General features: G+C 35.6%; 3 protein-coding genes across 4 annotated transcripts; 2 read left to right on the top strand and 1 right to left on the bottom strand.

The window, feature by feature from the left end:
* Positions 1 to 2,504: 2,504 nt before the first annotated feature.
* On the top strand, positions 2,505 to 4,943 carry LOC129235970 (inhibitor of growth protein 1). The gene is made up of 4 exons (XM_054870073.1): positions 2,505 to 2,885; positions 3,000 to 3,362; positions 3,418 to 3,956; positions 4,033 to 4,943. Exons 1-4 carry the CDS (start codon positions 2,747 to 2,749, stop codon positions 4,237 to 4,239), a joined length of 1,248 nt encoding a protein of 415 aa, XP_054726048.1. The 5' UTR covers positions 2,505 to 2,746; the 3' UTR covers positions 4,240 to 4,943.
* A 4,176-nt stretch (positions 4,944 to 9,119) lies between these two features.
* Positions 9,120 to 11,213, top strand: LOC129249938 (ADP-ribosylation factor-like protein 6-interacting protein 1). Of its 2 annotated transcripts, none has more exons than XM_054889612.1 (3): positions 9,120 to 9,355; positions 9,547 to 9,915; positions 10,034 to 11,213. In XM_054889612.1, the coding sequence occupies exons 1-3, from the start codon at positions 9,341 to 9,343 to the stop codon at positions 10,244 to 10,246; spliced, it is 597 nt and encodes a 198-aa protein (XP_054745587.1). In that variant the 5' UTR covers positions 9,120 to 9,340; the 3' UTR covers positions 10,247 to 11,213. The 2 variants fall into 2 exon arrangements, with proteins under 2 accessions (XP_054745587.1, XP_054745578.1); XM_054889603.1 differs by having other exon boundaries at positions 9,123 to 9,355; positions 9,544 to 9,915.
* LOC129249928 (G-patch domain and KOW motifs-containing protein) lies at positions 10,333 to 13,188 on the bottom strand. Its single transcript, XM_054889597.1, has 3 exons — positions 12,999 to 13,188; positions 12,215 to 12,939; positions 10,333 to 12,160 (listed from the first exon to the last, which is right to left on the bottom strand). The coding sequence occupies exons 1-3, from the start codon at positions 13,139 to 13,141 to the stop codon at positions 11,352 to 11,354; spliced, it is 1,677 nt and encodes a 558-aa protein (XP_054745572.1). The 5' UTR covers positions 13,142 to 13,188; the 3' UTR covers positions 10,333 to 11,351.
* Positions 13,189 to 13,624: the final 436 nt, after the last annotated feature.

A 13,624-nucleotide genomic window follows, 5' to 3' on the forward strand; every position in this document is an offset into this window, starting at 1 on the left:
TATTTGCATGGCAATTACGTTAAATTTAATTTTAAATCATTCATGTAGTTGACGCGGTTAAGAACAAATCTAAAGAGGGAAAAATTGATATTAGAAATACATTTTTTGTTACTATGGACCAAAGGCGAAAAGAAATAGATATTGGTGAAAGGAAAATCATTGTACGCCATTGTACGGAAAGAGAAGAACGCAACATAACTATTCTTGTGAAGTCTAATCCACGACTAACAGCAAGCCAAATTTCAAAAGGCATAGAAGTAAAATACCAAAAGAAAGTACATCCAGATACAGTAAGAAAAATTCTAAAAAGAATCAGATTTAACGGCAGAGTGGCCCCAAAAAAAACCCTTCATATCGCGAGTAAATCGACTTAAGCGGATGGCTTTCGCCAAGGAATACGTAAACAAGCCACCTGAGTTTTGGAATAGTGTGATTTTTTCAGATGAGAGCAAGTTTTGCATTTACGGGATAAAAGGTCGTAAAATTATTTGGAGGAAAAACGGAACGGCACTTGGAAAGCAAAATCTGGTACCTACGGTAAAGCATGGGGGAGGAGGTGCCATGATATGGGGGTGTATGGCTAGTTCGGGCGGGGAAAATATACAGTTTATTGAGTCGATAATGAACAGACATGATTATCTCGATATTTTAAAAACGAATTTGAGAGAAAGTGCAATCAAACTGGGACTCGGTGAAAGATTTGTTTTCCAACAGGAAAACGACCCGAAACACACAGCAGAGATTGTTAGGTTGTGGTTTTTGTATAATGTTCCAAAACAACTTCGCACACACCCACAATCACCTGACCTTAACCCCATTGAGCACTTATGGGACGTTCTAGAAAAAAAAATACGAGAGCGTACAATAACTAGCAAGGAAATGGTTAAGAACGCGCTTAAAGAGGAATGGGAAGCCATAAGTCCAGAAATAACAGCCAAACTAGTTGGATCAATGAAAAGACGCCTTCTAGAAGTCATAAAAAGGCGTGGATATCCAGCTATTTATTAATTTTAAAACATTTCTATGATCTTAAGCCTTTTATTTTATTATTATTCAAGTGAACGCAAACTTTTTCCGTTTAGTTTGAATGGCCTTTTTAATTTTATGTGATCTCATTTTAAATTGGATTTTGTTATTGGTAGCGAAATATGTGTGATAGTTACGTTTAAGTGAACTAAATAAAATAAAAAAATAAATAAATAAAAAAAATTTCTGAAATATTTATTGTTTTGAACTTTTTCTAATGCAAAGAATATTTGCATAGGTGAACGCAGACTTTTTCTACTATGTGTACATACATGAGCAGTAAATGCAGTAATTTACATTTGCAAGTATGCAACCAGAATGCATGCTGCCGTATGTATGTATGTACACACACTTATCTACATATTATTGTACATATAGTGCATGTACACGCTAGTTTTGCTAAAATCGATACTAAAATATTCGAGAGCTACAAAAGCATGTATAAAAAACTACTTCCCTACAGGGGCCTCTTACTACTCCTTTATTGTTCTGGTCCTTCATTTATTCCAGATGCCTTCTTTTATCTTAATCTATATGTATGTACTTATAAAAAGATAGCCGCGCAGCCGTACACTTTTCATTTATCACAATTCCTTTTTGATGGCACACATGCGTTGCCAAATGCAGGATGTAAAAAGGCACCACGAGACCTGACTGTCAAAAACGGAGCAAAGAAGCAACGGAAGATTGCAAATACAACGAGAATATCTAAATCTTTCATTATTCGTAATTTACAATTAGAAAAATGAGAAAACATTTGCATTTAGCAATAATTGCTTACGGAATCATTTACTTACTTGCTAGTGGGCTTGTTGTTGTCGGTAATGCCGGCGAAGTTGCTGTTGCTGTTGCTGATCATTTTTCCTGATATTGGCTTTGCAGTATTAAATGGTCAAATTTATTAAAATGCGGTATTACAGTACGAATCAAATTTCGCGCACGTCAACACTTGGGGAAATTAGTCAATATTTAGTTTACCGCTTTAGTACTCAACACTTTTTAATTTACCACAATTTTAATATGTATAAATCCCTTAAATGCAGATTCGCACACTTCACAAAATGCTTTACGATGTAGCGGTACTACAAAATGAAATGCAACCAAACAAGGAATATAAACCGGATAAAAGCGAAATAACGAATGAACGATAGCGATAGCAAACGATACAAATGTTTAATGGTCCAATCGGTACAAAAGACGCAAAGTGAATGAAATAATCAAATCAAATAACCGGCGATAAGCTAGCGAAGCACGATTCACGATTACTCATAAGAAATACCACTCGATGACTAAATGTAATCGATTTTTTTGCTGAATTTAATTGTGTTGGCTATGTGTGATTATTTTTGAGAGATTTTGGATGTTTGTCGAGAGATTTCGTAATTTTGTAATTTTGGTTACCATGCAGCCCTGCTTCTGGTTTCAATTAAATTCTATTACTTTTCACGTAATAAAATCCATATTAGTACAGTCGACGAAAGAGGACCACTGGTACGTTCCACAAATACGCCACAGAGATTCGTTAAACATCTCAACAAATAGGAAAAGTTTGGAGATTTTCCCTAAAATATTGTCAAAATACATTAAAATTATTTCTGTATTATATGCCCAATAAAGTGCAGGAGTTGTCAAGTGCTGTTGTACCACATAACGACTGGAAGCAAGTGAAAAAGGGCCAGTCTTGTTTAATGTGGCTCCTAAAATTTAAAGTAGCAGCAAAATGTTGAATCCCGTTTCTACTGAAGCGCTCCTTTACTCGGCTACATATGTCGATAATTACATAGACTCGGTGGAAAATCTTCCAGACGATGTACAACGGCATTTGTCACGCATACGTGATATAGATGTTCAGTATAGGAGTAAGTATTCCAATGGATGGCAGGCTAATCGGTTAGCTATACATAACCTTTTGCGGCAAGGTGCCCCTGCAATTGTGATTGCGAAACTTTCATTAAATATTTATAATTATCTAGGCCTACTACGTGATGTTGATCACTATTACGATTTGTGGCGTTCGCTCCAAAATAACAACGCCAGTGATGCGAATTGTACAAGGCGTGCTCGAGCTATAGCACGCATGCAACAGAGTCTCATACAAGCACAGGAATTGGGTGATGAGAAAATGCAAATAGTAAATTTATTACAAGAGCTCATCGATCATAAAACACGGCAACTTGATACTGACCAAAAGAACCTCGATATCAAAGAGGAAATGCAGCAACAACAGAGTCGAATTGATCAACTTCAGCATGGCGATGATATTGGAGGTCCTACACCATCGAAACAGGCACGGCCCTCAAGTCCAACTCGAGAAAATAATGCATATTGTGCAAATGGTAAGAAATTATCAGCTGTTATCTCGGGCAGTTAATAAATGAAAATTCGTTTTAGGTGGTTCGTCGGGAGGTGCTGGAGGTGGCGGTTCTACACCAAATTCTGAACGATCGAGCCATACAAGTAATGGTACAATGGGCAGTGGCACTGTCAATGGCACCAGCGCCGTGGGGACTGCTGCCGTAGCAGGTGTTGAAAATCAGCGTACGGTCAGTAAACGGTCAAGGAGGCGTATCGAGAACGCGGTCGCTAACAATAGCAATATGGAGTTTGGTGGAAATGAATCAAATTCTGCTAATGAAGGTGGTAGTAACGGAGGTGGTAGTAATGAACGTCAATCAGGACAAAAGGCATCAGTTAGCAGCGGGGCTGGTCAGAAAAAGCACAATACCCAACATCAAAGTAGTGGTGGCAGTGGTGGAACAGGTGGTGGAAGTATTTCCGGCACTGGAGCGGGTAGTAGTAATAATTCTGGGAAGAAAAAGAAGAGAAAGACGCGCGGCGGTCAATCATCAACACAGGCGAGTGTACGCGAAGAAACACCGCCTCCGGATCCTATCGATCCAGATGAGCCAACGTACTGTGTATGCAATCAGGTGTGTAAAAATATATGTGAAATAATAAGATTTCTTAATGCATATAAAAAATATTTATTAAATATTTTTTTTACAGATATCTTTTGGTGAAATGATACTCTGCGATAACGACCTGTGTCCCATCGAGTGGTTCCATTTTTCTTGCGTTTCACTAGTGCTAAAACCGAAAGGAAAGTGGTTCTGCCCGAATTGTCGGGGCGATCGTCCAAATGTGATGAAACCGAAAGCGCAATTCCTGAAAGAGCTTGAGCGTTATAACAAGGAAAAGGAGGAAAAAACCTAAATACGGCACAAAAAATACTGTAGCAGCAATTTAGAACAATAGTGAAACCATGAGCTGGAGAGAACCGTAAACAGCATACAAGCTTGATGGCAATATCCAAATAACTGAAAGTAACAACGAAAGATGCTTTCGTATTACAATACACACATATTTTAATGACGGTGCAGGCGCGAATTTGTGATCAGCAATGTTAAAAGATATTTGCATTTATTACTTTTTTTCGTTTTGGAATTTTTTTTTATTTTGCCGTAATTCTAAAACTATTTAATTTAAAAAATATAAAAATTGATATCGCGTCTGCACATGTCTCATTGCTTTCACTTCTTACACTAATCGCAAGATGTGGTTGCGGCTCTCATACTGCTTTGTATTTCATGTTTAATTTTCTGTTTCGTTTTTTTTATTTTTGTTATAATGTACATTGTATTAAATATTAAAGACCTAGTACGTAAATGAAGTAAATATTTTATACATAAATGTAAAATTACACAAAACAAGGAAAATACTGTGGAATAACATGTAATCTTAACTTGTAAAATTTTCTATTTAACATTGAAAAACTGGATTTTTTAAATTTTAATCGACTTTAAACATAGGATATTTAAGCAATATGTCGGATACTGGCATAGAATTTTATTCTTTAAATGAGCTTTCCCTTCTACTTAAAACAAAAAATAATGCGACCTTAGTTTTAGTTTTTTTTTTTTAGAACATAAACTTTGACGTTGATTTTGTTTGAAATAAATCTGAAATTTCTTTTATATAGAACTACTATTTTTTATTGGTAGGGGAATAAGTTTCCGTCTTTTCTTAGCCAAAGTTACGAATTGTTTAAACAATTAAATAATACATGATATTATGTGAAGTGTGTGCCATTGGAAGCTACAACTTTACTCCATCTTTTAGGTAGCATACGGATTCCTCTGACGAAAAATTCGAGTTCTTTTGACTTGATCCATTCATTGAGCCAGTTTGCGGTGCTCTTGTAAGAAGTCAACCGCTCCCCAATAAGGGCTGACTGCATTAATCGGAACAGATGGTCACCCGAAGGTGAAATATCTGTTTCTTTTCTACCGTTCAAGAAGCATCTACACGTCTCTCGATGTCTCTCTCCTTCAATTGATGTGGCACCCATTTACCTGCTATCTGGACCACTCCTATCGCGTGCAAACGTTTACCGACGGTTGATCTGTCAACATCCAACAATTTTTCATTGTGTAATATACCAAAGTTAAAAACCACCAAATCCAAATAGTTCATTTATCTATAATTAACATTATTCAACAATGTTTTTAAGTGAGTTTAATAAAAATTAAAATTTTTCAACGTTCATTTTGTAAATGATTTCGAAATGTACTGTTTGGCAACACTGTGTGGTGATAGAGCAATCAGCTGGCGCGATTCTACGGAAACTATCCAAAATAAAATCTACGATACTATGGAACGGAAGGGTGAACGGCTTAGTGAATATGCAATTTTTTAATTAGACAATACAATAAGAATCAAGTGTCATGCGTTAAATTGTGAAAGCATGGATTTATAACAATACCTTCAGTTCCAGTTTTTTTAATTGCAGTTACCGATGACGCCGTGGGCAAAAAGCAGATATCGTTTTCTTGTGGTTTGCTTTTTCTCTGTACTGACGTCACGGGAAGGTGTAATCTCGTATTTAATCATTCTTTGGCTTGATAAACTCCTTTATCAACAACAAAAAATCAGATGCTTATATGAATTTGCTTGCCTATAGTTCTGTTCTTAACGAAAAATTTGTATGCGAAAGCAACAACAAAGTTAGCGAGTAATGCTGAAAACAGTGAACGACGTACACAGTCCCTTACCGCAGCCCCTAACGAGCACAAAAACGTATCCCGTGAGAACAACTACGTTCTTTTAATTACATATTTACACAATGCATCGGTTGCTATTAACATTTTTGCTTTCACACTTTTTCACACATCCGCGTTATCAGTTACAATTTTTCATTGTTTAATAAGCCAAACCAAAAACCAACAAATGCAAATAGTTCATTTATCTATAATTAACATTAATCAACAGTGTTTTTAAGTTATTTTAATAAAAATTATAACTTTTCTAAGTTTATTTTGTAAATGATTTCGAGATGTACTGCTTGGCAGCACTGTGTGGTGAGAGAGTACTCAGTTGACAGGAGTTTACGGGATTTTTCAAATATCGTGAAATAAAATCTACGATTCTAAGATACGGAAGGAAGGAATTTTTCATTTACATGGGGTTCTCATTAGTTTGATCTTAACAGCTGACAGGGGACTGCGCTTACGTCGTTCACTGTTTTCAGCATAAGATTCGCCGCTAGCGAGTATGGCCATAGCTCATTCGACGCACTGCCTTACCAACCTATGTAATTTAAGACAGTTCTCTTTCCGCGTTGCCGCTATATGCATGTTCATTTGTAGCAGTTGCTTCATCTATTCGCCACTTGCTAACTCTGCGAAAGGAAGAGGCCCAATTTGTATCAAGATTTATATTCTTCTATTAGCTATTTCCCGGCTCTGTATGCTCGATTAACTTGACGAAAAATTTGCGAAAGCAAAAAAATGTAATTTAAGGCAGCTTTCTTCCTGCGTTGCCAACATATGTTCATTTGTACCAGGTGCTTTTATAACATTTTTACCCACTCTTCTCAAACTTATTTGAACTGTGAAATTTGTTAGAGCGAGCGAGAACTGTACACCAATTTCTTTACAGTTTTTAGTATTCATACAGCAATGACAAACAACTTATTATATTGCTATATATAACATTTTTAACTAATGTTTGGTAAGACTAATCGGTAAACATTTAATAAATAAGGATTTTATATAGTATGTATGTGTATATTTGATAAAAGCAAAGAAATTCAAATTGAACTAACAATTCAGGCTGCCAGACGAGCTCGCATAGTTAAGTTGCTGTTTTCCTTAATTGAAACAGTGCTGCAAAACTCCATTAGAGTATTAGTTTAGGTATTAAAATTTAGACGAACTCGTCCAGAGCCAATGTGGCAAAGCTATGCTTAATGTTTACATCTGAAAAATGTCAAAAATTTGGAGTAATGAAACTCCAAATAAAAGGAAGCGAATCCAGATCAATGTACTTCATTGGTATTAAACTTCTATTTTTATTGAGTGAAACTATTACCGCCTAAGCGAATTTGGGTAAATCAATGACATATTAACTAGATAAACATATGATTTGACCTAGCAAGTCGAACCGTTGTGTTTTAATTTCCTAAGCATAACGATTTCGAATACATAGATATCCCATTTAGTTCATACGCTTAATGGTGCCATAAGAAGCAATAACGAAAAGTAGTTTTCTATAACTACAGAGTTACATCAAGATTTTATGAAGTATGTTTTGAATATTATTTCAGCGAAATTATAATACGTTCCCATATAAGTAGATGATCTACTTTTGCGCGCTTAACTCAAAATCCGTAATTAAAAAGCGCGATTTCATATATCTTTACTACAATGTCAATTCGTTAAATTTCTCTCCCAAAATCTGAGATTATAAAATACAGTAGGTTCTGTTTTTATGCGGTAGATACGTTCCGCAAGAAACAGCATAAAAAAAAACAGCATAAAAAAGCTACTAGTTCTATAGTAAAACTGTAGATACGTTTCAAATGCTAAAACCGCATAAATCTGAAATAATGTAATAAAATCGCATAAAAAAGGGCACTAGTCCCATATTATAACTATAGATACGTTCCATAGACCGCATGAATCTGAAATAATTAAATAAAATCGCATAAACAAAATATTGTATTTTTGAAAATTATATCTTTATTTAAGAAACGTCAGAATCGAAAAATAAATTTAAGTCAGAAATAGATTCAGACAATACCCATATGTTGCGCGTTCGTTTAGGATTTGCCGTAAATTCACTTTCGTCACTTTAGGAAATGTACACGTCTGATCTAGATAGTTATGCAGGCGGTTCCATATTTGTAGGGTTAGCATTTCTGATGTAATCTGTGATGAGTTTTTGCTTAGCTGGTTTAGAATCTTGTTTATATGTACAATTCCCGATAGGTCGACATGCATTTTGTAATTTAAAAAAAAACCGCACTATTTCAAAACCGCATAAAAAAAAGCCGCATAAAAACAGAACCTACTGTAATCCTAGATAATAACGATTCTTTTCGTCATACAACCCTGTGTTATCGATAATTATTATTACGAATGTAAGGAGAAACATCAAAATAAAAACTAAATGAAATGGATGCCGGCAAAGAAAATAGATCTGTAAATAGAATTATGTTTTTTTTTATATATTATTTTTATATTTTTATATATTATATGTATGTTAAATATTATTAATTAGGGATTCATTTTACAGAAAAAAGCGCGTGTCCATAAACGTTTTCTCATCTTATTACTTATTATAAAATGTAATATAAAATATCCCATGCGCATTGCTGCCATAATTTTTTTGCAGCCTCAGTAGACGTCGCATACGGATTTCCTCCAACTATTTATTATTAGTAGCCAATTAATTGCGCAAATTAATTAGCTATTCCTTGTCCATGTATTTTCTTCATATCGTCAATAATAATTAATGAAACCTAATACACCGAAATATTCCACCAAAATAATTTCTATGAAGAAAAACCTCTCAAAGCAGATTTGAAAGCTGATTGTCAATTTTCCAAGTAATCTGCCATATGTGAACGGGTAGATTAATTTGGTGGATTTATAGGTGATTAATGCATATGTGAACGTATTATTACATTGTCGAAAATCGCTCAGTGCTAACCTCCCATAAAGATTAACAGCAATAATAGCTCTGCTGAATCATCCCTGTCGCTCATATTTCAAAGGGAACGGTTCTTGCAAAACAACAAACAAAAGCCGAGAAAAACAACAAACAAGGAAAGCGCACAAAGCACAGCGGAAAAGTCGAAGCGCAGTATAATAAGGAAAACGCATAGGTCAAAAGAGTGTGAGGTTGGTATAATTTCTGTGCTTTTCCAGTAAAAAGCCTATTGATTTTACCAAACGAGAAAAAATATAGCATTCTATTCTACGAGAAACTGCATTTGTTCTTTCCAAGCAGAACTCAATTTTGACAAGAGAAAATGTCTGTTGAACAGGTAAGTAATTGAATTTTTCACTTTTCTCCATATAGCGAAATAAGCATTCAAAATTACACTCATGCACCCTGAAAAAATATTTTGTTTTCATATATCTTTATTACAATCTCAATTCATTATTTTTGTGTCGCTTTCGTGAATTTCATACTGGTGGTTTTATTTGGATGGTTGTATAAATGGACTTTCAGAAGCGCGCTTACAATAAATTAAAGCACGACTTGGAGCCGTGGCGTAATCTCATCGTACACCTAGATTCGGTGTTAAGCTGGGAGAAGAGTTTTTATCCAGCAGTCATTGCTGCAGCAATTACGACATTCTACTTGCTGCTATGGGCATTAGATATGTCAACGGTGACAACGCTGGCATTGGCGGGTCTCTTTGCGCTGGCAATAGATTTCGTTTATCCATCAGTGTCGCGGTTTTTCTTCAGCCCAGATAATTGGAATGGAAATCAGGAGGAACAATTTGAGCGAGTCTGCACGCAGTTGTGCAATCTTAAATTAATGCTTGGCGGGTGGTATGAGTACCTCTTCTCTGCTAAGGAGCGTAAATCGACTTTGGTGAGTATGGGAACTATATTAGTTGTTAATATATGATATTAATATTTATGTGTATAGCGGGCTCAAAGAAATGTGTATTTGAAATTTATTTAACATACGGAATAAATTACTTTTGCAGTTTGTAACCATTATGAGCGTTGCACTGTTGTCACTCGCTTGGATTGGCGCCATAATAAATAATCTACTTCTCATGTATTTGATTACCATGGTGCTGACTTTGTATCCGGGCATACAGGAAAAAGGCGTTTTCTACAAGATCAAAGATTACTTTGGCTGCGCCGTGAACTCTAAACTACAGCAGTTGCGTGAAAAAAATAAGAAAGCTGATTAAGGAGTGGGTGAGAAATGAGCAGATTTATCGAAAGAAATACGTTCTAAGCATGTCCGATAGACATTGCACGGGTGTTTTTTTTTGTGGGTTTTTTTTTTTCAAATTTCGTTCTACACTTCACGCACGATCTTCTTTTACATTTTAAATAATTTATTTGTCTTAGCTATGAATTTGTGGCATTATAGGTTCATAATGTCATTTATAACAAAACTTCATGGAAACTCCATATGCTGATTGCACCTTTTTATGTTCAACATTTCCATTTAATGTAAAAAGCATATGACCAAAGCTAATTAAATTATCGAAATCATGAAATATTAAGAATTTAAATAATAAATAATGAGCGAATATGCGCAAATTTATCAAATAGATATTAAATATTACGATATTCTGTATTGAAAGTTTGATCCTCTACTACATAGATTTCTAGTGAGTAAGCTTTATCTAAAACATCAAAGACACATTGAACAAATATTTAAGCAAATCACCAAAAAATTTGCAATCGAATGTAGTTATAAAGAATGCAAAATACTTCATCAACCAATAATACTTATTTCATGTAGTTTTACATCACAAGAAAGTGGACATTTCTTTAAAATGTTACCATTAAAGCTTAGTGCCATTAAACAAAAAAATAACCTTTGATAACATCCAGTTGAGTACTCGTTCATAATCCTATAAGAAAATCTCGAGTCACTTATCGACGAGATAAGATATCTCAAATAGTACTGGAATTACCATCTTCATCTATCATTTCGACTTTGTCGCCATCGTGATTCATTTACGCATTTAAAGGCTTACATCCAAGTAATCTCATTGTAATTGTGATTTATTTAATGTGAAAGAAATTAAGTGTTCGAACCCTAAAGTATAGTTAAGCATTTTTCCTACTGGCGAAATACATATTTAAATACAAACACGATTATTTCACAAATATTAAATACATATAATACCTAAAAAATTAGTACGTACGTGTTTACATTATGAATGAGGGTTACTCAAATAATTGTGAACAAATGAGTTTCATTTTCATATAAGATTCTAATGACTCCAGTTTAAGCATAAGCTAAATTACGTATGGAATTCATTATCGCTTCAGCAAAAGTCACCTCCTGCTGCTACGGTCATGAGAACGGGACCTTGAACGGGGCTTCTTGCTCTTCTTCGTCTTCTTCTTGTGCTGCTTCTTTTCCCGCCTATTTCGATTTGCATCTTCATCCTCTGCACTATCACTGTTCGACGAGATCTCTGTGTCGGTTGCTCTATGTCGGTGCTTACGTTTCGATTTTTTAGCATCCTTCTTTTTAGCTTTTGACTTGTGGCTTGATTTCTTTTTATGCTTACGCTCATAAGCCGAGTCTGAATCGCTGTCCGTACCTGAAGAAGCACTGGTATCATCGGTGTACTGTTGACGTCTGCTACTACCACTAGCTGATGGCATACGCTGCTGTTCATAATCTGTCCGACTGGTGCCCCTTGATGATGCACGCTTGAGTTTACCTTCATCATTGCGGCGTTCATCGTAACGTTCTCGACGACTAGAGCCACTCCGTTGCTCATCTAACACATAACGTCGCGAGTTGCTACTCTTATAATCGTCACGTCGTCTGGTGTCTTCTTCTCGGTCACCATTACTGGAGTGAGGGCGGCGGGAACTGCTCTGATTATCACAACGCTGCCTTCCGCTCTCGTACTTACTTTGTTGTGTCGATTTCGATATGGGCCAATTATTTGTTCGCCTTTCATCGCGTTTATCTCTGCCATTATTTTCAGATTTGCTGTTGTCGTCAAATTCATTTTTATATTCGCTCTTTTTATTATACCCACTTAACTTTGTATCGGTTTCCTCCTTTTTAATAACAATTTGTCCATGTTCATTTTCCATTCTTTTATATTCTTCATATTTCGCTGTATCTGGAAATAAGGTAACGTTAGCTATTATATTTACTTTTGTTCTTTAGCACTTACTGATGCATTTTCCGTATTGTGCGAACTCTTTTCTAGATACTGGTTGACATAAAAACTCGTTAAATGCTTCTTTAGCTCCGCCAATTGCCATTTTGACAATCACGCGTCCAGCATGATCGTCGAAACCCTCTATTTGACCATACAAGTCTTTATGCTTTCCACCCAGTATGCGCACATACGCCTGTTTCTTGACTTCAAGCACTTCATTCTTTTCGGGAGCTACTAGTAAAGGCTGCTTCTTTAGTGCTTTATCAGCACCCAAACCCATTCCCTTTGGACGGACGAATGGCATTTCATCTTCTGTCGGTTTACCTTTTTTTTGAACGGGCTCTACCCAGCCCATACCCCGTAACATAGCTTTACCAAATTGTTCTATAGGGATACTCTCATAATCGTCCATTGACGACTGTTTAGCGCCCTCAAGTGGTAACTCGTCTGCTTTCAAAGCAGGTAGCACAAGATTTTGGTCAACTGGCTCGCTACCGTTATTTTGTACTGAAGCTAGTAATTCGCGTGCCGCCATTTCCTCCAAACTCTCGCTGTTGGCATATCCACTTTTGCCATTGGTTGTGGTAGAGACTTCTTTGCATACGGGTTCTTCAGGTGGCGGTTCGTCTGCTTCGCCTAATAAAACAGCGCGTCTTTTAATCAAACTGGCGAGTGCAGCAGAAGTTTTGGTGTTTTCCTTTAAAGGTATAACTATTAAAGCTTCGGGTTTCTTCTCTCTGTAATGTTGAATCAATTGTAGACTAATTTATTAAGATTCCTTCAAGTTTTTACTTACTCCACTAATTTTATTTCTTGACCTTCTAAACATTTTATAAGCTCTATTTTGGTTTCTACTTTTTCCTTTCCTTTATTTATTGGGAACAAATTGGTATTTTTGGATATTTTGCTAAACCCGAATGATATCTTTTTAGAGTCCATTATTCTTTAAATCTCTTTTACAGCTCTGCGACCATATTTAATCTATGTATTTATAACATTTATAAACAATTGGCTGTAAAATCAGCTGTTTAACACAGGGTTAGACAAATCACGGTTGTCCTGGTTTTATAGAATCTGAAAGTAATACCACCAATAAAGCATAATAGGGGTATTCATCTAGACATCTGAATTATGAAACCTTGAAATATAAACATATACGCCTAATATTACATAAACGCACCTCGAGATATATGTATTTGTGTTTTTCCATTAGACAGGGTTGCTTTCTATCTTCGCTTAAGTTTGCATACTGAAATCGACGCTCAAACTTACACAAATGCAAACCACTTCTCATACAAATTGGGACAGATTGTAAGCTCTCCAAGTAATTCGCGAATTATATGAGAAGATGATCTACTTTTTTGTACCTAACTCCCAATCCATAATTAAAAATCGAGATTTCCAAAAAAAAAAATGTATCTG

The sequence above is a fragment of the Anastrepha obliqua genome, chromosome 1 (assembly GCF_027943255.1).
Source record: "Anastrepha obliqua isolate idAnaObli1 chromosome 1, idAnaObli1_1.0, whole genome shotgun sequence".
Taxonomy (NCBI): Eukaryota; Metazoa; Arthropoda; class Insecta; order Diptera; family Tephritidae; genus Anastrepha; species Anastrepha obliqua.